Below are 22,659 nucleotides of genomic sequence, written 5' to 3'. Positions count from 1 at the left end.
GGGGACAACGTTGGGTTGAAAGCTCTGACTGTGACAGCAACTGCCCGCCATTGTTTGATCGAGCCCGGCCGTGTGGATGCAGTTGCTTTGGTCAATACGATCACTTTCTTTTTGTTTTTCAGGGAGGTCAAAGGTTGGGGACTGGGGGCTGAGGGGGCGGTGAAGAGGAGAGACGGGGCTCTGAGACGTGGTTTCTTGGAAAACACCCCCCAGGAAAAAATACTTCTGTCACAAAATATCAATGCTGACCAGATGTCACTGACTTTTTTTTTTTTTTTTTTTGCATGTGTCCCTTAACAGCTGGCAAGAATATCAGCTCAAATTATTCACCACAAACACACACTTTCTGTTTGTCTCCAGATAAAAGGATTTAAAATCCTATTTGTCAGTAAGGGATGGTGAAACTGTGGGATGGACTTTTCTAGTCCAGAAGAAAGGTGACTTTCTTTCCTCCCTGGTCCCGAGGGATCAGCTCAGAGGCGAGGGGGCTGTGGCTCCGTGCCAGCTCTGGGCCCCGGCCAGGTGGTGGGGACAGGTCCCCGGGCAGGCACACTTGTGAATAGGCCCTTCGGCGGACCACCCAGGAAATGAAGACCTGGGTTGTGGTCCACTCAGGCTTTTTTTAGAAGCCTCTCATAATTTCTAAGTATCTGTTATCCCTTGGTGTCCAGTCTAGAACATTCTATCACACATCTATAGACATAGATGGTCCTGGACTGTTTGTCAGTCTCCATGTACAGCATCTACCGGCTTGTCTTTACAGAAATGTTGTTTCTATTTAACTTATAATCCCTGAGTGCTTTGGACAAATGGGTTCTCAGAAGATACTCACTGAGGAAAAATTTATCACAGATACACTTTTTAAAAAGTCATTTGGGGGCGCCTTCGTGGCGCAGTCGGTTAAGCGTCCGACTTCAGCCAGGTCACGATCTCACGGTCCGTGAGTTCGAGCCCCGCGTCAGGCTCTGGGCTGACGGCTCAGAGCCTGGAGCCTGTTTCCGATTCTGTGTCTCCCTCTCTCTCTGCCCCTCCCCTGTTCATGCTCTGTCTCTCTCTGTCCCAAAAATAAATAAACGTTGAAAAAAAATTTTTTTTTAAAAAATAGAAAGTCATTTGATCAACAGTGACGAAAGCATCTATGGTGGATTGAACGGCCTATCGCCAAACCCAGGAGCCCAGGCTGTGCCTTATTTGGAAATAAGACCTTTGCAGATAATTAAGAATGGTGATGCACTCATATGGGGTAGGAAGGGCCCTAAACCCAATGACTGTTGTCCTTGTAATGAGGGAGACCATGTGAGAAGAGGGAGGTAGAGAGGTTGGGGGTGTAGCCACCAGCCCAGGGACACCCAGGATTGTCATCACCATAGGAACTGGGAGAGAGGCAGGGGGCACCCTGCCCTGAGAGCCCCCAGGAGGACCCCACCCTGCCCACAACTTTGATCTTGGACTTTCGGCTTCCAGAGCTTTGAGAGAGAGTACATTTCTGTTGTTCAAACCCACCCGGTTCGAGGAGCTTCGTTTTGGCAATCCTAGGAAACTCGTGCAGTGCCCAAGAAGCATAGAAAGTTCCAATGAGTTCTACGGGAAGCAGTCGCATCCAAGATAAGAACCTGCAAAACCACTACTGTTGCCCTCTGGACCCACCCCGCCTCGCGTGGTGACCTTGTGACCGGAAGGCCCTCACTGTTTGCCTGAGGGGGAGGGGTGGGGGTACAAGGTGCCACAGCCCCACCTGGGAAGGCTTGGCCTGGGGAGACGCCCTGGGGGTTGAACTCGGGCACAGAACAGGCTCACGGAGCAGAGGCCATGCAGCCGGCCGGCGCCCTAGAATGTGTCCTCGGTGCGGGCATTAATTGGAAGTTTCCCATCCCACTTTGAGCTGAGAAACAACAGAAAAGGGCAAAAGACCAAACCCTCATTCTTCCGCACCAGGAAGCCCTGAGATTTCATCCAGAGGCAAAGACTTGGCTGGTGGCTACTATCTACACCACACGGATACCCGCTTGTGCGCTGGCTGGTGGAAAGACTCTGGGCAGAAAGCAGCAGCAGAAAACCCCACTGGGTGTCACGAGCAGGGCGCAGGGCTGGGGGTGCTCCTCGCGCTTGAAGGTGAGATTCTTAACCTTAAACACATCTGCTGCCACCATCTGACCTCATGGCGCGGCATCCAAGGGCCAGTCAATGAACAAGGCCTGCCCCTGGGGACAGCATGTGGCAGCAGGGGGCACGGAGTGGGGGGGGGGGCGTCTGCAGTCATCAGACCACAGAAAGAGCTTAACTGATTTAAGTCACACTTTTCGTGGGGTGCAAAAAAATGAATGAAAAACAGGTAGAAACACCCAGTATTTGGGCAGCGCAAAGCCTGGGTGGTGGCGGGGCCTGCAGAACCCTGATGGTAACAGACATCCCAGCTTCGCAAACACCGTAACTTTATTTTATCTTCTTGTCGAGGGAACACGGGACGCTGCACATCTGCCCGAGGCCACCAATGCCCCACCAGAGCACCAGAGTCGTGTTTGCTGGGCTCATCAAGCACAGGGCCCAGCACCAAGTACCGCCAGTGTGTCAGCAGGAGAGCCTGCCAGCCGCCCGCCATGCTTCAGGACATCACGGCAGTTGGTGAGACAGATGCCCAGCACTCACGCTGGGCGTGAAGGGACGCTGGCCAGGGACCGGATCGCCCGTTGGCAGGGCCTGTGCGTCAGGACCGCCCCTTGCCCAGCACCTCTGTGGATCACCTGTGCAGTCACCCAGTCTTGGGGTGGCAGCGCTAACCTAGGTTTGTGGAAGAATCAATGATCCATCTCAGAAAGATGCCAGTGGAGAACCAAATGCTGTTTCAAAGCAACTGTGGGGGGTTAGTAACTTAGATGCTTTTCCCTCTGACTTGTTCCTTCTCTACTTCCTCTGTAAGCCTGATGATTCAGCTTAGAAATACTAAAATGGTTGCTGCAGTAAGAAAAAGCAAGGAACATTCCTTGAATATTTTAGAGCGAAATGCTTCTGAAAGCCCTTGGTTCCCCCACAGAAAACATTTAAAAGAAGAAGATTCATGAATCAGTAGCAGCTGTTCCCAGCACCTGTTATTTATTCCAATCATTAAAGTTCTCATGGCATTTTGGAAAGAACTGAGCATTTTTCCTGGAGAAATACGCTGGGTTCTGGACTACACGGTTGACTGCATCCAACTGTTGCCGGAGACAAAGGGCCCACGAGGCACGCTGGAGAGTGGAGTGAGCCCCCCGAACCACCGTGTCCCTCTGAAACGACCTCCTTCAATCCGAGCAGTTTCTGTCATCTGTCACCCCGCCATTGACTCATCTGTCTCTTTGTAGGACTCTGGGGTATGGAAAGAATGGCCATTTTTCTGCCAATAATTTGCCCGGCAAGTATTGACAAGCACCTACCACGTGAAGGACCTATGCTCAGGGTGACTGGGGACACGAGGAGGCCACAGACCATCTGGTGGCCCAGGAGGGAGAAGGACCCAGCCCTGAGCAGCCATCAGAAAGAGCCACCTTGCCATACACAGACTCAAAGTCTGGCCACAAAGAATGTCTTTGCCTCTACTCTTTCCTTCATTCGGAAGCCGACCTGGAATGACAGAGGCTCCCGGGAAAGAGACAACGCGTCCTGCTGCTCCCGCCTGCTGCCATGTGGGAAAATGCGTAGCCAGCATAAACCCTGTCGCTCTGAATGTGTCTCTCGTGCTAACCTGAATCTTCACGTCTTCTGGACCAAAGTGAGAAAGTGAAGGTATACAACAGAGCACGCATTTCCGGGGCAAGTCAGATCCTGCGGACAAGATGGGTTGTCGGTGAAGCAGAGAGGAGCCGCTCTGAGCCTCAGCTGCTGGTGGGAAGTCCTGGAGCCACGCACCTGAGCACCCGTAGGGATCACAGTGGTTCTGAGTCGGGGCTGGACCGCCTGTGTCTCACAGCTGCCTCACCCCTTATGGACTCAGGGCCCTCGATCTTTCCATCTGCAAAGTTCTTCACCCCCTTTACCCTTATCGGTGAGCCCCGGGTGACGCCAGGGGTAAAGTCTGCATCATTTCCAGGACACCCAGTCCCAGCACGCAAGGTGCTCTGATGCCAGAAGGAAGACCTGGCCAACAAGATTCACCTGAAAATGTTTGCAGCTGGTGGCACTGAGCTCAGCACCCATAACTGGGGTGGGCAGAGGACCAGCAGCAGCCCCTCCCTTCTGATAAAGCAACAGAAAAGCCCAGCATCACAATGAGAGAAACAAAGTTCTCAGCAGCAAGGAACTCCCCACTGGCCCCACATCTTGACCTTGTTTTGCAGGCTCCTCCTTCCCTTCTTCCACGGTGTTGGAACCTACCGGGTGACACAGGCACCAGATAGATCGCTTGTCTGCAGACAGCGCACGACCTGGAGGGAGCTCCGGCTTCACAACACTATGGAGCCTCGTGGCCTGCCACGCGAGCGGCCTCCTCAGGCCCGTGGTTGCAGAGGACCACGCCTCTGTCTTCCTGTGTGGTTTAGGGAAGACTTCCAGAAGGGGTGGGACAGCAGATGAGGGGGAGCCTCCTGGATGGCAGAGGGAGAATCATCATGGACAGGATACAGGAGTACAGGACGTGTGACAAGCACACAGGCCCACTACCAGTCCCAGCCTCGGTTTCCCTGTTGACAGAATAGAGATTATGCTTCCCACTTAGAATCCAAGATTCCCAAAAGTCCAGAGACTGTGAAGTGAATCTATTGTAACAGGTTAGAAATAGTTTTGAAAAGATATTTAAGTAGGATCAGTGGCCACCAGAAGGCCGTGGGGTGTGGGGAAAATGTCAGAAACCTCGGTGGACTTCGGTCTTCACGTCTGAGAATAAGGGTTTTCTGGGGGAGAGCCCACCTCCCATAGCTCCCGGGGGAACATCGGAGGCTTTGCAGGACGAGAACAGGCCGGGGTCCCTGGGGCCATGACAGAGCAAATGCCAACGTGGTGGAATCTGGCTGTGGACACCTGTCTGCTTGCGGGTGGAGCACCAAGCAGTTTTCTCTTTGAGGCTCCCGGAGCCTCTGTTTCGGGCATGATAATTCTTTTGCTTACACCGACTGTCTATAGCACAACATTAAAAGGCCGTTTGTGCTAACGGGTTGGTTTAATCAGTGTCATCTGATAATCTGAGCCATAACATTGAGTTTAGGTTCCGATTTATTTTAAAGTATTTTCAAACTGGTTGGATAATTGTTCAAACTTCATCTGATTTGTGTCGGGTGGAGATACGTTGAGAGCAGGTGTTCAGTGTGGGGTGAAGTGCGTGGAGCCTGGGATGTGACGCTATCTGCCGCCTGGACTCAAGCCGGCCTCCCTGCAGTCTTCAGGTCCCGGCATCTACAGACTCTGGTCTCCCGGGCCGGCCAGCGATATGGCCCGGACGCGTCAAGCCCCGGCGTGACCTGCTCCTGCAGCTCCCTTGGGGCTGTGGCAGTGGCAGCATCGGGGTCCCTCTCTGTGCCTCCCCGCTCCGCTGTGGTGGGGCCGCCGTGGCCAGCACGTGGTGCAGGCTCACCTCTCCCTTCAGGAGGACACGCGAACGCATAGGTCCCGGCTCCTCGTCCCCACCGTCTCCCCGACGGTCTCCATCCACCACTGCCCCCAGCCTCAGGGGTACGGCGTGCGGGAAAACCGCAGGCGTCGCTTTCTTCAGCCACATGCCCTAAGCTCTCCCGTCGTGGAGCCCTAGCCCGCTGGCCCAGAACACGCAGAGGCCAAGGGCTCAGCGGGTGAGCTCCGGGTGCCAGGCACCCTGTTCACGCCGGTGCCCGAGGTCAGGTGTCCAGAGTTTCCACAGCTGCAACAAGCTGTCCCCGCAGAGGCCCCGTGACACAGGTGCTCTGATCCAAATGGAGTTAAAGCGAAAACGAGTCGGGGAGAAGGCCTTTCTCTCTGCCAGAGGGTCCGCCCAAGCAGGTGTGTCTACACCTCAGACCCAGCGGGGTGGGGGACCCAGAAGCACAGCTGGGAAGGGCTAGGCGGCGTCGTGAGGAGGAAAGTAATAGAACTGTTACCCAGAAGGATTTCTGCCTTGTGGGGTCAACAATTTCCTACAACCGGGAGGGTGGCGGGGCTGGAGCCGGAGTAGGCGCTGGCCTTCGTGACCCTCACGGTGGACGTGTGCACAATCTCACTCACTCCACCCACACGGCTACCCCAGGCCTCCTCAGCCCCTTCCTCCCTCCCCAAACTGTTCCCAGCCAGTCACCCCGGAACCTAGTCTGGGTCCAGGGCCGTTGCGGCCTCCTGGATCCCTCCGGAAAGCCGCTGGGAGAGGCCACCTTCCCAGCTGCAACCCGTCCTCCCGACGGTGCCAGCGCCCGCGCGTCTCGCAGAGAGGCCTGGCCTCAGGGGAGAAAGGGCCAGAGGCAGTGCCGAAGGAGCGGAGAGAGAGAAGGGGGACACTGGAAGCTGGTGACGCCGACCGCATCTGCGGGGGTGGACTTCTCCGGACGCGGACCGAGGAGGCCCCAGAGACCACACACGCAGACCGCAGAGACCGGCGACCCGGCAGGGAGAGGCCCTTCACGGCCCCCCACCCCGCCCCACTGATCTGCGTGGAACATTTCTTACCAAACCCCTGAGCAGTGCAGACGAGGACTGACTGAGGCAGGAGCAGAGATACAGCTGAGAACACAGTGTGAAAAGCTTCCTTCTCTGTGGATTTCTAGAACCTGTCTCTGCTGAGGTCCGCTAACTGGGGTGGCAGGGACTGTGGATGTGAGGGGCGTCCAGGGCCACTCTCGGTCTTCACCACGGCGTTGGTCTCCCGAGCACACAAGTCTCTCGACACTCGTCCGACTGTGAGCTTAATATGTGTGTGTCTTACCGCGCGTAAGTTAGACCTCAAAGTTGTTTGGAAAAACAAGATGGGGGGCACCTGGGGGGGCTCAGCCGCTTGAGCCTCCGATCTTGATTTCGGCTCAGGTCCTGATCCCAGGGTCCTCAGTCTCCACACCGAGCATGGAACCCGTTTGAGAGTCTTTCTCTCCCTCTCTGCCCCTCCCCCGTCATTCTCTTGTGCTCTCTCTCTCTCAAAAAAACCCCCCCAAAACAAAAAAAGATGACCCAATTAAATAAATACATAAAAATATATCCATAAAGAAAACCCAACATAGGGAAGTGTTGGCTCTAAATACACTCAAGGGAATCTGTGGAGGGGACGTTTCCGGAAGAAAGTGTCACCTGTCAGGCTCACCTGGCTGGGCCCTGCACCAAGTCTGTGGTCCCCATGATGTCAGTGGCCTTTCTAGCTTCCACAAAAGGAACTAATTATACTCACTCAGGTGTGTTATGAACTCTAAACTGATGTGTTTTAAAATACCTGACACACAGTAGGTCCTCACTAACGGGCAGTGGGGGTACCTGGTGTGACAGAAAGAATGTGAACTCAAATAGCAAACAAAAAGGACTTTTCAGCCCCTCATTTAACAAACTGAAGTGGAAAACAGCTTTTATACACTATTCATCAGATTGGTGAATAAATGCTAAAATCATGATACATATTGTTGGTAAAGAGCAGCTGGTTGGTTTATGTAAATTGGCATAAGTTTTCCAGTGGGAATTCATAAAGAGACAGCAAGTGTCTTTACAATGTTCATTCCCTTTGACAATATAATTCCACCTAAAAATTTATTATAAAGGAAAAATGAGACACAATGATTATGTAAAGATATTCAATAAACACTATTCGGATGCTAGAATTTGGAAACAATCCAAACATCGAAAGATAGGAGAAAGATCAACTCTATCAGGGTGCAGCTGGAGAACAGGACACACTTGTTCTCCACCAGATTCTTTCCAGCTGCATCATACAGTAAATGTTTGTTTATTACATCATACATACATCATACAATACATACAATACGTACATACATCATACAATAAACATTTGTTTATTGGTTGGTTGGTTTGAACAACAAATGTTTGAAGTAAAGTTCTTCAAGCAAGACTTGGTTCAGTCCCTCCGTTCAGAAGACCCAGGGGTGTCAGGGCGTCCAGAGAAGACGGGTGGGAGAGCCTCACCCCAGCACCTAACCCTTCAGCCTGAGGGACCTGACCCCCACTCCCATCTGCTGACGACAATAATCACACGGGCGCTCTACCCAAGCTTCAGGAAGCGAGACCCTCTGTGTACTCGTAGGAGGGGAACAAAATGCAAGCAGGCTTCGCCATGTTCCCCATCTTTCCTGCTGAGCTCCTAGGAACAACCTGGCATCTTATTCAGCATTTATGCCCACTGCCAGAACAGGGCAGGGCACAGAGCAGGTCTCAGTGAGTACGGGAGTCAAAGAGACACATCTAAAAGGAGGAGATGCTTTCCAGGCAAGAATAGAACAAGCGAAGGAGGCAGGCAGACATTTAACAAGCACGTTTCACTTGACCTTGGGATTTCAAGGTCACACTACCCTGGTAATCAAGAGGCATTTTGTTACCCAGACTTATCCTTTTCAAGAAGATGGAGAAGGAAAGAAATTTGGGGGAAAAAGAGTCCAAGAACCTACCTCTGACCCCATCTGCCCTCCAGGTGCAGAAACACACACACACAACAGATGCCTTAAAGTACTTACCCAGGGCGCCTGGGGGGCTCAGTCTGTTAAGTGTCCGACCTCAGCTCAGATTATGACCTCACGGTTCGTGAGTTCCAGTCCCGCGTCGGGCTCTGTGCTGACAGCTCAGAGCCTGGAGCCTGCTTCCGATTCTGTCTCTCTCTCTCTCTCTCTCTCTCTCTCTCTCTCTCTTGCTGCCCCTCCTCTACTCGCACTCTGTCTCTCTCTGTCTCTCAAAAATAAATAAACATTAAACATATATATATGTGAAAAAAATAAAAATAAAGTACTTACCAGTCTGCCGGGGGCCTCCGGGCACCCCCTCGAAACTAAGAGAGGCTTGGAACATCGCAGGGAAAGGACGTGTGCTAGTCCAAATGCTTCATTCAGCAAACTTGCCGGGGCTGCTCCACTGAGGCTGGGCTCCCTCAGTCAGTGGCTTCGGAGTCCGAAACCCCCCCCCCCCGCCCCCGTACCTCCCGCGCTGCCACGCGTCCTCGTCCTCACAGGCAGTAAGAGGCAGCAGCTACACTCGCTGCAGGAAGCGGGAAGCGTCAGGAGAGAGGGCTCAGCCCTCCACAGCAGCCTGCTCACCAGCGTCACCGAGCAGCGCCAGGACGCCACTCACCCCGTGCCCAGGGAGGGAGGGGGCTGCAGGACCTCAGCACACTCCAGGCCGCCAGCTCTGATGTCAACATTTGCTTGGAGAGTCCCCACCTACGGGAATCTCTTCTGGGCTGCTGAAAGGGAGCTGCTGGGCAGGTCACCCAAAATCTGTTGATTGAACTCTCCTTGAACATTTTATTTCTCTCTGTTCCTCCCCATTCTGCCACTGCCTGGCACCCCGTGAGCCCGCCGGGTCAGGACCGTATAAACCAGGGGCCCCTTCCTGTGTTGGCACTGGCAACAGCCCAAAGGCTCACTAGCCTCCCTTTCCTCCTGATTGGAGGAACACAAAGCCGGCAGAAGTCGCGCCGACTGGCCCTGCCCTCTGGGTGGCTCAGGCAAGCTACCATGAGACCGGGGCGACAGGTACAGGCACCTCGTCTGGGGCGTCAAGAGAGGGTTCCCTGGAAGCTGGCGTTTTGAGGAGGAGCTGGCTAGACAGCAGAGCATCCAACAGATGGAAAATTACATCTGAGGCCTGGGCAGGAGGGAGGGTGGAGAGTGTGAGGCAGCAGCGGCACGGCTGGAGCTGAAGTGACAGGCGGGATACAGGTCACACAAAGGACAAACCAGGTTAGGAGGTTAGACCCTTGCAGCACCTGGGTGACTCAGTCGTTGAAGCGCCCTATTCTTGACTTTGGCTCAGGTCATGATCTCATGGTAGTGAGAGCTAGCCCCCAGTCAGGCTCCGTGCTAAATGTGGAGCCTGCTTAAGATGCTCTCTCTCCCTCTCTGCCCCTCCCCACTTGCATTCTCTCTCTCTCTCTCTCTCTCTCTCTCTCTCAAAATATAAAAACGAAAAAGAAAAAAGAACGTTGAACTTCATGCTGGAGCAGTGGATGCCTTCGCTGGTTTTAACCAGGGGTGACACACTCAGAGCTGTGCTTTGGGAAGCCCCTGGTAGCCCGTGGGGAGTGTGGTCCATATGGTGCTGCCCCACAGAGACCCTTAGCATCTACCTCTCACCGGCGTGGTGAGTAACGGGCCAACAGGCAGAGCCTGGGCCCGGACCCAGGACTGTGGCACCAAAGCTCCCAAGCAAATAAATTTGTGTCTCAGCCCATTTGGTTTGCTTGGTTTCATCTGAACACGCAAACGGGGAAAACCTCCCCAAAGTCCACTGCGTTTGAGATGCGTCATCTCATAGACACGGCCTGGCACGCACATCGGTCAATTACACCACGTGTGTGTGTGTGTGTGTGTGTGTGTGTGTGTGAGTGTCTATTCACCGTATAACTCACCTTCATGCATCTGCTCATGGGAGGTTTCAAACGTACGGAGGAGGGGAGAATGTCAGAGTCAACCCCACCAGGTGCCTGCCTCCGGCTTCCACGAGTGGCCCTTCTTGTTCCGCCCGCGTGCCGCCCGCACTCCATGCCCCGTCTCGGGTCATTTTGAGGCAAATCCCAAGCGTCAGAGGTAATACTGTCTCATCTATAAATATTTTAGAGTTTTTCCTCTAAAAGATGAGGGCTCTTTTTTATTTAACAGTAATAACCTCTCACATCAAAAAAACCCGATGAGTACACGTAAATATCATTAAAATGCACAGCTGGCTCTGAATGTTTTTAACCAAGTTTCTTCCAACTCCTTCCATCCCCTTCCGTTCTTCTTACACCCAGGGGTGTCCTGACTGTGTCCTTCAGGGGTCTGATCAGATTCGTGTTCACCGTTCTTTGCAGAAATACCTGGTGAGTGGTGGTGTTGGCCTGTCTGAATCGACAGTGCGAAGCGAGTCATGGGGCCCCGAGTGAACGGTCCCGGAGCCGCTCTCGGGCTTTCACACAGGTGGCCCTGTCTGCAACTTGGCAACTACTCGTTGCTTCGAGCTTCCCAGCGCATGCCATTAGAAATGTGGTCACTGCCGTTCCCCACCGAAGTGGCCCAGGGCTCACGGGGAAGAGGCAGAGCCCGGGCAGAGGAAGCAGCCGCGGGCCTGGGGCACCCGCTGAGCCTGAAAGGCGGTGCCCCTGAGGACACAGGGACACTGCCTAAATCTGCAGCAGCGACAGACCACGACCTGCTGCGTCCCAGGTGGCTTGCGAGTCTGTCCTGCCACGAACAAGAAGGGAGTGTGCGCCCTGACTGCAGAAATGCAGACTCAGCAACACTGAAGTCCTGAGGGTTCTTTGCACTGTTCTGAAGTCTCAAATTACGTCCAGACGAAGGAAGACACCTCAGGAGAAGCACGTGTGCCTCACCTCACTCACTGGTCTCACTGGAGTCCCAGGGAGGCTGGACGGTAGAGGCCCTAACAGGAGACCCCGGCTGGGTGTTGTGCGAGCCTTTCTTACTGCGTGGCCACAGCCCACACTCAGGGTTCCTCTCAGGACCAGGAAGCCCGGTGCACGGCTCAGCGCGGCTCCTGCTGGAGGGACCCGCCACTCTCGCTGTTCTAAGTGCCCTATCGCTCCTTCCTGCCCCGGCAGGGCACTTGGAGAATGTGGCTGGAAGTGGTGGCACTGGCCACTGCCTGGCAGGTGAGTCACGGCAGGTCTACGAAGGCCCCTGTTTTTATCTGGCTCTTTTGGATCTGCCCACCTGATTTCCTGCTGCAGGTGACATAAACCCTGAAAGCTGAGAGGCCATCTGTAAATGTCAAATTAAAACATTATTCTCAGAAGGGACTCAGGGAGTCCAACAGAGCCCTGGGGAGCTCCAAAACCTCAAGCTTTAAGTCTGATTTGTTCCTCAGGCAGGTTACTTGCCTCAGAGGAAAGATGGAGGGATTTCCTGACTTTACGAGGCTGAGGAGGTGAAGGTGAGGTTACCTTTGAGTATTTTGAGGTCCTTTTATGGAGTGGGCTTCACAAGAATCCCAGCAAACTCCGTACTTTTTTTTTTTTAATTTTTTTTTTCAACGTTTATTTATTTTTGGGACAGAGAGAGACAGAGCATGAATGGGGGAGGGGCAGAGAGAGAGGGAGACACAGAATCGGAAACAGGCTCCAGGCTCTGAGCCATCAGCCCAGAGCCTGACGCGAGGCTCGAACTCCCGGACCGCGAGATCGTGACCTGGTTGAAGTCGGACGCTTAACCGACTGCGCCACGAAGGCGCCCCCAAACTCCATACTTTTGAAAATAGATGAGCTCTCCAATTTATTACCCACACCAGGCCACTTCTGAAAGCGTGAGGGAACCACTAACACTACTCCAGGCTGGCAAGTGTGAACGGGTGCACGGCCACCAGCTCTTACACTGGATCCTGACTCCCGAGGGCAACACCGGCAGCTCCTTCGGTGATGCTAGAATATGCTGCTAACCCTTTCCAGGGAGCCTGGGGCGCAGGGCAAGGACGGAGCTGGTTCAGAGCCCCGAATCTGCCCCACTCACACCCTGGCCCTGCCACTAACTTCTTTCCATGGAGAAATCCCTCCACCGGAGCCCTCGCCTGGAAGGGGCTATTCCAAAATAACAACCCGGGCGACCCAAAGGGTCGGGATAGACTGGGTTGTGTCCGACACAGAAGCATCCACAGAGGGGTGCTCCAGGATTTGTGTGTGTTGTCGAGCCCACCTGGTGTTGTTTTGGGGGGTCTCGCTCATCTGTATACGTAAGGACGGACGTGCTGACTGGTTAGCACACATGCTGTCCTCCCCCCTCCCCGTAAGACCCCACAATTTCCACCTGTACAGCAAGTGCCAGTGGGATAAACTTATCATGGTCACTGGACCAAGAACAGCTCACTGATGTTTTCCCTTTGGGTGATTAGACCAGTAAGTTCCGTTCCTCTCCCTGCTCCCCTCTGACCCCAGAAATAAGCCACCTGTCGCAACATGGGCTTGTCATCTTAGCTGACAAAGGACACTGACGCTCTGGAGCCACCAAACCACACCGGTGATGAGGCCTATTAAATCCCCAGGTCCTGCTGTCAATGAGAAGCTGAGTGTCCGACAATTATTGAATAAATTATTCCATAAATTAACAAATAAACTGGGGTACGGAGCCCGACTGCCAGATTTGAACATTAACTCTGCCACTGACTGACCCTGAGCGAGAAGCTTCACCTCCCCAAACCTCAGCTTCCTCTCCTGTAAAAGGAGTAATGCCAGCACCAGGAGTAACCAGCCCAGCCAGGCACAGCGGTTTCCCCGGGGCCGGTAGTCAGCGTTCAATAAAAAACATTTTTATCTTACCGCTCTCTGTCCCCCCACAACTGTTGAGTTAGAAGGCAACGAACTCTCTCGAATTGACTGGAAATAACCCATAAACAAATGGATGAATAGTATTATCCTAAGACAAAAAGCCTTTGCTATGGCAATACAAAGGTGTCTCACGGGTATTTGATCCCAAATGAGGCTCTGTTCCAGCCCCGGAATAACGAGGCTCAGGAAGGTGGCCAGCTCTGAGGGTCCTCGGACCCGTCAGCACGATGCGGGGTTGCATGTGCCTGTGATACCCCCGGCGAGCCCAGGGGCTGCTCAGGAGCCGGCCAGCCTCCCTCAGCCCCTCCCGGAGACGCCCTGGTGATAACTGTGCAGGCTTCTCTGAGGCAGACAGAAGCCACTGAAACCAGGCAAAGACACTGAAAATCGACAATCAGAAGCCGTTTCTGTCTAGAGGGAGCGAGCACAGGGCATGGTGAGGAAGCACACCTCTAGTCGTCGTTCATAATATTTATTTTGGAAAAATATTTTAAAAAGGATTTTCTTCATTAACAAAACAGTAAAAAACTCAAATAACATTTGCACAATATTCCATAAATACATTTATATACAAAAAAATATAGTCACATAGACCCGAAGTGCCTTTGTACATATTTACCAAAGATTTAAATTATAAAAAATGAACATCACAAAATACTCAAGCTTTACAGATATCATGAAAAATATTTTTACAAGTCCAAAAAAATAACACACATTTTTTTTCCACCTAGAAAAAACACATTTTAGTATCAAAAAGGACGATAAAGGCAGTGTTTGTGATTCTAATTCAAGAAAAGACCGGCTCATGAGAACCCAAAATATACACTTCAGGCAGTGCATGCTTCTCACGTAGTAATTAAGTCCATTCATTTAAATATATATTTTTTAAAAGCCAACTGTCCATAGTGCAATGGGAACGTCCTAGAAGGCAGTGCAACAGGCCCCTTGGCCGCCGCCGAGCTGCAGCCACGCCGCGTCCCCAGCTGGCCTCGGAAGGGAGAGCCGGCTGGGTCCGGATCGGTTCCTCAGCAGCAGTCCGTGGGTCTCCCTTTCCTCTTTCAAGCAGCATCCACTGGGGCATATATCCTTGGAATTTTATTTATTTTAAGAGAAACGGGAACTTTGCCGTATCACCTCCATTTCACACCTGGTGGGCCCACAGGACAGGATGGGAAGTTAGTTCCGGACAGAGGTCAGCACCCTCTGACTTCTCTCTCCCCCCGCTTCCGCCCCGAGACCAGGCCCGGGCTGCGCACTGACCTCGGTCGCTATGACGCACTCGTCTTTCTCCTCCGATATGACGTACACTGACTGGTACTTTGTGTCTTTTGAAGTAGAATACACGGAGTCTGGTCTCTTTCTTTCAGGTGCTTCTCCACTGAGGGGAAAATAAAAGAACCACAAGAAACACGTGAGAACAGGAAAAACCGACCAGCGCCGGCCCAGAGTGCAGCACCCCCTTCGGGGGTAAAGCTCAGGGGTAGAGCGTCTGACTGCAGAGTGCAGCACCCCCTCGCATCGGGGCGCCCTCCCAGGCTGGCCTTCCCGCGTGTCCCCTCCCGGCCCGCAGCACGCACCCCCTGAGTGTCGGGGTGCTCTTCTCCTCCCCTGCAGAGCCCTGGGGCTGGCCCTTGGCGTCACGCTTGCCATGGGGGTCCCTGACGGCGGCCGCGGCGTCGCCCTTGAGGTCCTGCACTAGGTTATAATCCACAGCAGGGTAGCGGGCCTTGAGACCGTTCTTATCAGCCCCGTGGTCCCCGTGGAAGTCAACCTTCTTGTTGGTGTTCTTGATCTGCGTGGCCCCGATGACGCTGACACAGATGTCCTTCTCGCGCTGGCAGTTGGCCAGGTTGTTCATCGTCTCCGCCTCCCCACGGCAGGGCTCGGCAGGGGGCCGGTCCTTCTGCAGCCTGAGCCGCACACAGACCACGGCGGCGGCACAGCCCAGCAGCAGCATGAGGACAAGCACCACGCCGGCGCAGACGGCCACCCAGGGGAAGGGCCCGGCCTGGCCCTCCACGTACTTCTCGGTGAGGTCCACCACCACCGCGGGGCCCGGGGGCGGCTCAGGCAGCAAGAACTGGCAGTTGGGGCCCCCGTAGCCCCGGGCGCACTCACACAGGTAACGCCGGTCCCTCTCGTGGCAGGTGGCCCCGTTGTGGCAGGGCGCGTGCTCACACCTGCTGACAGGGGCACTGCAGTTCCTGCCCGTGTAACCTGGGGGACAGGTGCAGGAGTACTCGTTCACGCCGTCCCGGCAGGTGCCCCCGTTGGCACACGGGGAGGAGGCACAATCATCCACGTTGTCTTCGCAGCGCCTCCCGGAGAAGCCAGCCTGGCAGCGGCACAGGTAAGCATCACCAAGGTCCACACACTGTGCACCTGGAACACAGGACACATTCTGAAGCCTCGCCACGTGTCAGTCCTGCAAGGTGCACCAGGGATGCGAGACAGACGAGGCAGCCGTGGCCTAGACACAAACATCAGGGGAGGGGTCTGGTCCAGCTCTAGCTCAGTAAACTGCAAACAATACAGCTAATATCTCTTTTCTTTAAGTATTTTTTTAGCGTTTGTTTATTTTTGAAAGAGACAGAGTGCAAGGAGAGGAAGGGCAGAAAGAGAGAGAGGGAGACACAGAATCCGAATCGGAAGCAGGCTCCAGGCTCTGAGCTGCCAGCACAGAGCCGGACACGGGGCTTGAACTCGTGAACTGTGATGAGATCGTGACCTGAGCCGAAGTGGGACGCTCCACCGACTGAGCCCTCCAGGCGCCCCAAGTTTATTTAAATTTAAAGAGAGAGAGAGAGAGAGAGAGAGAGAGAGAGAGACAGAGTGTGAGCGGGGGAGGGGCAGAGAGAAAGAGGGAGACACAGAATCCGAAGCGGGCTCCAGGTTCTGAGCTCCCAGCACAGAGCCCGACGCGGGGCTCAAACTCACGGGCCTTGAGATCACGCCCCGAGCAGAAGTCGGACGCTGACTGGGCACCCCCGCAGCTAACCCTCCCAGCAGCTCCGCTCCCACCGGGGCAGTACACGGCGCTTTGGCTACAGCGTTGCATTCACTTTCGCGACATCCCACAAAAGACCCGGTTTGCAGATGAGGAAACTGAGGCTTAATGAGGCTGATGTGCTTGCCTGCAGTTCCACAGTCAGTGAAAAGAGCAGGGCTGACAACAGAAAGGAAGAGGAAGAAAGGAGGGAGTGGAAGAGGTCTCTGTCCTTCGAGAGCCAATCTGTTAAACCTCCTGCTATTCTGCCTCTAAAATAAAGCAGCCAACCTTTCTGTTGCTTCAGTGGGTAGAAACAAACAGGAGGCAGAGCCTGAGCCCACAGGACCGCCACACCCTCTGTACGGCACGTGGACAGCAGAAGGACAGGGATTTCCTCTCTGTCAATCATCGTGGCTAATGGCGAAGCTCACAGAAGGCCTGGCATGTCTGGCCCCAGCTTCTCTCCTCTACCCACTCACAGGGGAGCAGGGGGCCCGTCAACAGACCACACTTCTGCACAGACACACCAGACGGTTATGTTTGGGTGACAGAGCTGAGCCGGGCTTCCCTCCAAAAACAGTCGCTGGGCTGCCATTGGAGCGCAATCTACTGAATCATGGCCCCGACTCAGACACCTGTGGTGCGATATGACCTTGAGAAGTCATCCCACCTCTCTGCCTCAGGCTCCCCCTGTAGGACGTGAGAATCCACACTCCTGCCTGCCTTTCTTGCTCCTTGAGCATTTCCAGGCTCGGGGATAACACTTCTCTGAAGAGTTTCTGTTCAGTTGAAAGGGCTCCATAACCTCGGGGTAGCTTGCAAAGTGACGTGTTTGGTTGGAAACGAAACGCGTGCGCTCTTTAATGTATTCTCATCAGTGCTGACCACCTGACAAAGTCTCAGAGCGGCTGGGGCTGCCGTCCTACCATGAGAACAGGGTGAAGAGCTGCAGGAATCCACCTTCTTCTCACAGTTAAAGCCGGAGAAGCCCACGGGGCAGCGGCAGGTGTACCCTCCTTCGGGGTTGTCTGAGCACCGTCCCCCGTTGAAGCAGGGGCCGTCGGCACACGCCATGGCACTCAGCTCACAGATTCTGCCGTAGAAGCCGGGTGGGCACGTGCAGGAGTAGCCATTCTCAAGATCCTGCGTCGCAGAGAAGATAAAGCGCTGTCACAGGGTCGCTCCAAGAGACCCACGTGATGCGTATCAAACCAGCGCCCCCGTTCAACAGGAAATCCTGCTGGGGCTGGACTCACCGTGCAGCTGCCTCCATTCCTGCAGGGGCTGGCGCCACACTCGTCGATCTCCGTCTCACAGTTGGCCCCTGAGTACCCCGGCCGGCAAGAGCAGGTGTAACTTCCCTGGCCCGTGTTAGTGCAGGTGGCCCCGTTCCTGCAGGGCTTGTGGTGTGTGCAGTAGTTCAGGTCTGCGAGGGGCAGAGGCGGGAGAAGGAGGAGAGAGAAGCCCAGGGTCAGACTCAGGGAGACCACACCTTCCCCGTGACGAAGCCAGGGAAGCCCAGGGCTGCTGGATGGGGCTGGGGGCTCACCCTGGTTGCAGAAGAGGCCACCCCAGCCCTCCTGGCAGTTGCATTGCCAGGGCTGCTGGCAGGTGCCGTGGAGGCAGCCTGGGTACCGGATGCACTGGTCACAGTACCGGCTCTGCCAGCCCACTCTGCACCTAGGAAGAGAGCACGTGTCAGGCGGGCGCCGGCACCACCGGGCTCAGGGTCACACACACGCCCGAGCCACGAGAAACCACCTTCCAGCGACACCAACACGTCTGGCTCTCAAACGAGGCAGAGCACCGGCATCTCCTCGGGAGCCTGCAAACACGCCAGTGCCTCAGAGGGTCTGATTTCTGGGAGTGAGGCTCGCTGGGACAGCATTTTTAGGGGCTCCCTACGTGGTCCTAGGATGCCAAAAAGTTTGGGAATCCCTGAACTAAACCTATCTTCAATGTCAATTCCTTGCAGACAGCTATCCGTACGTTCCCATAACCACTGAGGGGCTTCCGTGACTGACAACCTGTGACTCTACGTGTTTCTGTATGTTTACTAAGTAGAAACACGAGAATAACGGCTCCAACCCCAACAGCCAGCTACTCTTACCCTGAAGTTTTCAAACCATCACCCAGAGCTACTTTGCAAATACACCAGGTACAAGGAGAAGCAGAGAAGAGAAAAACCCCTTTTGCAAACTTACTTGCACTCCCCTGGCTTGTCACAAAACCCATGCAGCTCATCGCATCCTGGCAAGCAGATTGCTACAAGCAAAGAGAAGACACGGGGTCAAGCCCCACCCCAAGATCCTCCCCAACACAACCGGGGGCTGCTGCCACAATGCGGTTGGGACAAAACTTGCTCAGCTCAGTTGGCAGACCCAGCGGAGTTAATCTCCATCTGTGGAGTATCCACGGTCCTGCCTGGTAACTGTGGACTTCACTCCGCCCTGGGATGAGCATTCTTCTTAACACAGCGGCTCCAGGACAAAAGAGCGCGGAAACCCCCCCCCCCCCCCCCTCCCCTTTTCTTCTGAGAGGGTCAGAAGTCCTTCCCCCTCCTCCTCCCCCACTTCCCAATTCTATGCACAAAGCTCCACCTCTTAATACCCAGAAAGTGTGTGTGTCGATAAGGGTGGACAGCTGGTATGCAGAGTACCAGGGCAAGACAGCTGCTCTATTGTCTCTGCTCTCCCAGCAGCTGCCCCAGTGCGACAATACCGCCTCCCCCGCCCCCCGCCCCCACCCGCACACACACCCCCGGCGTGTGTGTACACACACACACACACACACACACACACACACACAGACACGCGTGTGCGCGCGAGCCCTTTCCGCCAATGGGAGCTGGCGTGCGCTCCCGCCGCCTTTGCCGGGAGAGATCTAATCGATGGCACGCGCTAGCTGGGGGCGGGGAGAGGCTCCAGTGTTTGAATAAGAAGAAAAAAGTTTAAGTTTACGGCTCCCCCGCAGCGAAGAAGAGGAGGGAGGGGAGCGGACGGAAGGCAGCAGGCAGGCCAGAGGTCCCCGCGGGGGTGGGGGCTGATGTGGAGCTGGCTTCCTTCACAGAGTTATGAAACTCATCGACGAGCCGCTCCAAGTTTGTAAGACAACAGAGCCCGCTCAGGCCCGGGCGCAGCTCAAAACAATGACCTACCCTCACCCCCAGGCACGAATCAGAACTGAGAGACCTCCCTGGCAAGAGGTTCTGGGCCTAAGGACAAGGAGGGAGGTTCGCCTGCTCCAGGGCAGGAGAAGGAAAAGTCACCAGGGTTTCTGGGGAGTTCCAGGGCCCACCCAACCCCTAACTAGAGGGAAACCCAACCCCTGGGTGTGCAGACTGGCAGTGAGGCCTCCGCAAGCTGAAGAGAGGCCTACCAACCTGAAGCAGGCCCAGGAGCCAGCGGAAGCCTCGCAGGCCTCCCGCTCTCCACCAGAATCATGGGGCAGGCAGGGCCCATCGCCTTTTGGTGAAGGTATTTCTTCCCCAGGCAAAGTGTTCTGTGAGCGCAGTGTGCGCTCTGGCAGGCGGGCCCCTTCCCCTGTGGCTCCTGCCTACCCAGGCCTCAGCTGACACACACGGTCTCCTGTCCACAGACCCCTATGAGGGACTATGTCATGAACAACACACGTGCGTCACGCAGAGTATTTGCAAATACGCTCAGTCTGCGAAAAGGCCAAGCACACCAACTCTAGAAAGAAAACGAAGCATTTTTCCAATGAGACGCTGTCCTGGCAAAGAGAACTGGTTTGGAGCATGTGCCTCCACATATAAACTCTCCTCTCTGTTCCTCCCTTCCTTCCTCCTCTCCCTCTCCCTCCGGCTCACTTCCTGACCCCTGGCCCTGTCTCCAAAATCCTCCCTGATTAAGAAAGGCAGCTTCCCATAGCGGAAGTTAAAACTTCTGAGTTGACCCCAACCCCGCTGCTGGCTAGCTGTGAGGTCTCGAGCGAGTTTTTCCAGCTCTCTGGCCTCAGTTTCCCCACCAGGGCATCACTCCACTGCTGACATCTGAGGACCCCACTGGCTCACAGAATACTCCCACCCCCACCAAGGAGGGAAGCAGGAACTCACGTTCAGTGCAGTACTGGCCTTTCCAGCCTGGATCGCAGACTTTTTCCCCCCTCTCCCCGCAGGTGAAGTGGCCGAAGGCGTCGTCTCGGGGGCGACAGAAGACGGAGCAGCCGTCCCCGTAGTAGTGCTCGTCACACACAAAGCGGTAGGAATACTTGAGGTCTGTTCGGCCGCTGCTGTGCAGGTCCTGAGACCACTCCTCGCCCACAGTCAGGTGCCTCTGCGTGGCCAGGCGGCTGATGAGTCTTTCTGGGTTTTCTGTGGGAAGACGGTGCTCCCGTTGGTTCTGACCAAGAACCCAGAGGCTTGGGGCACTGGGGGAGGTAGAACTGACGTGTGATGCAGGGGAGGAGGCCACAGGCCCTCCACCCAGAGCCTCCTGCAGGAGTTTGCAGAATGTAAGCACAGAAGCTGATTTCTGGTGGAGACAAGAGGTCAAGTGCGTACTGACTGGGGAAGCTGTTGACTTGGTTTTGGAGTTTTTTGATTTGTTTTTACCTGTTGTGAGGTCATCAGGAGAATCTGTGTGAAGGGCTTCAATGATCAGCGAAAAGGTGCCCTGGGAGAAAGGGGGAGGAGACAGAAGATAAACTAGAAATGTTAAAAACCAAAACCCAAAGGGACGCTCTCGGGTCACCCAAGTCCGGAACCGCCTGGGGTGCGGTGCAGATCTGTGTGCCCAGAGCAGGGTCTCCGGACATCTCTTGCCTGTTTTCACTTTCCTCAAGGAAATGGAAGAACTTTTTAAAGAGTGGTTTCCTGACGTGTTTTTTCAGCCTGTTAGTACAGGATATCACGTTAAAAAAAAAAAAAAAAAAAGGCTGCGAGCAGGCGGGGCTGCAGGGATTGTCATCAGTGGCCGGGGGGGGGGGGGGGGGGCTACACACAGGGGCCAGGGGCTGTCATGCTGCGAAAGCAGTTCAACCTGCCCATAGACAGGGCAACGAGAGAACTGTCCCCCGAGAAGGCGCTCGCTGGACCGGGGAGCTACGGGCAGAGGCCGGTTCCGAAACCTCCCAGACCCTCCGCCTCTCGGCCCCGCGGTAGCCCGGCTGTCACTCTGCCGCCTGAAGGGTCACTGGGGGCGTGGAGGCGATGCTCCGGGCCTGGCCCCTTCCGCCGCCACCCTGAGGACCGCGGCGCCCGCTCGCCTCCCCTCCCCGGCACCCCGCCGGTGCGCGCCCCCAGCGTGCCTGGCGCGGGGCTGACCCGTCGAGGCCCCCGCCCCGCCCCGCCCCGCAGGTGCAGCGCTCACCGGCCAGGTAAAGCCGAAGGGGAAGCGGATGGGGTTGCTAAAGGCGGGGTCGGCGCCCGCGCCGTCGGGCAGGCTGAAGGAGTCCACGCCCAGCACCGGCGTGACGGCGCTGCCGTAGGTACAGGGTGGCTCAGGAGACACGCTGGCCTGATAGTGCTTGAGGCACACGCGGAAGAAGGTCCTGCAGGCGCACGGCGGCGGCCCCGCGCCCCCGCGGCAGCAGTTGCGGTTTCCCAGCAGCCCCTTCTTGTTGACGAACTCCTGAAGCTTCAGCTCGAACACCCCGGAGGTCCAGACCTGGGGGAGGGGGGGGACGGGGGGCGGGGCTGAGGGCGCGGGGCCCTGCGCTCCGAGGCTAGCTTTCGGGTTCACCGCGGGCTCCGCCGGCCCGGCTCGCCACCCCCCTGCGCCCCCTGTGCCCTGCCTGACGCCTCGCGGCTCCCGGGTGCCCCATCGACACCCGCCCTGACAGCGGGGCCCTGGACACCCCAGCCGACAACTTACCTGGCACAGCAGGGCCGACACCACGGCGAGGGCCAGGGCGCACCGGCGGCCCATGGTGCACCGCTGGACGCGCTCGAGCTCCCCTGCGCCCCCGCCTTCGGGCCCTAGAACTGCGGGGGGTGCCCGAGGGTGGCCGTGGCCCCCAGGAGCGTGGACAGAGAAGCGCCGCCGCTCCGCCGCGGGCCGGGGTGATCAGGGCTCCTTTCTTCCGGAGCCCGTGTCTCCTCTTTCGGGGGCTGCGGTCGTCCAGATCCGCCCTGCGCGGGTGACGGCGCTCTGGGGGTGCACGAGCAAAGGGCTGGCTCCGAGCCTGCTGATGGAGCCGCAACTTTCGGTTTTCCTCCTTTCTTCCAGTCCACCAGTAGGTAGGGGTCGTTGGCTTCCTGGTTTTGTCTCAAGCTTCTTCCCAGGAAAAAAAAGGGGGGGGGGAGGGGAGGAAGCGTCCAGATTTT

At 55.7% G+C, this 22,659-nt stretch overlaps 1 protein-coding gene across 1 annotated transcript; it reads right to left on the bottom strand.

Annotated features, from left to right (window-relative positions):
- Positions 1-13,840: 13,840 nt before the first annotated feature.
- DLL1 (delta like canonical Notch ligand 1) lies at positions 13,841-22,317 on the bottom strand. Its single transcript, XM_040448659.1, has 11 exons — positions 22,208-22,317; positions 21,704-22,000; positions 20,947-21,007; positions 20,449-20,706; positions 18,578-18,638; positions 17,923-18,053; positions 17,630-17,799; positions 17,300-17,516; positions 14,962-15,766; positions 14,645-14,762; positions 13,841-14,531 (listed from the first exon to the last, which is right to left on the bottom strand). Exons 1-11 carry the CDS (start codon positions 22,259-22,261, stop codon positions 14,526-14,528), a joined length of 2,178 nt encoding a protein of 725 aa, XP_040304593.1. The 5' UTR covers positions 22,262-22,317; the 3' UTR covers positions 13,841-14,525.
- Between the last annotated feature and the right edge of the window lie 342 nt (positions 22,318-22,659).

Source organism: Herpailurus yagouaroundi, unplaced genomic scaffold (genome assembly GCF_014898765.1).
Source record: "Herpailurus yagouaroundi ecotype Mexico unplaced genomic scaffold, PumYag 198, whole genome shotgun sequence".
NCBI lineage: Eukaryota > Metazoa > Chordata > Mammalia > Carnivora > Felidae > Herpailurus > Herpailurus yagouaroundi.
Note: the sequence above shows the minus strand (reverse complement) of the source record. Positions and strands in the feature narration are given on the sequence as shown.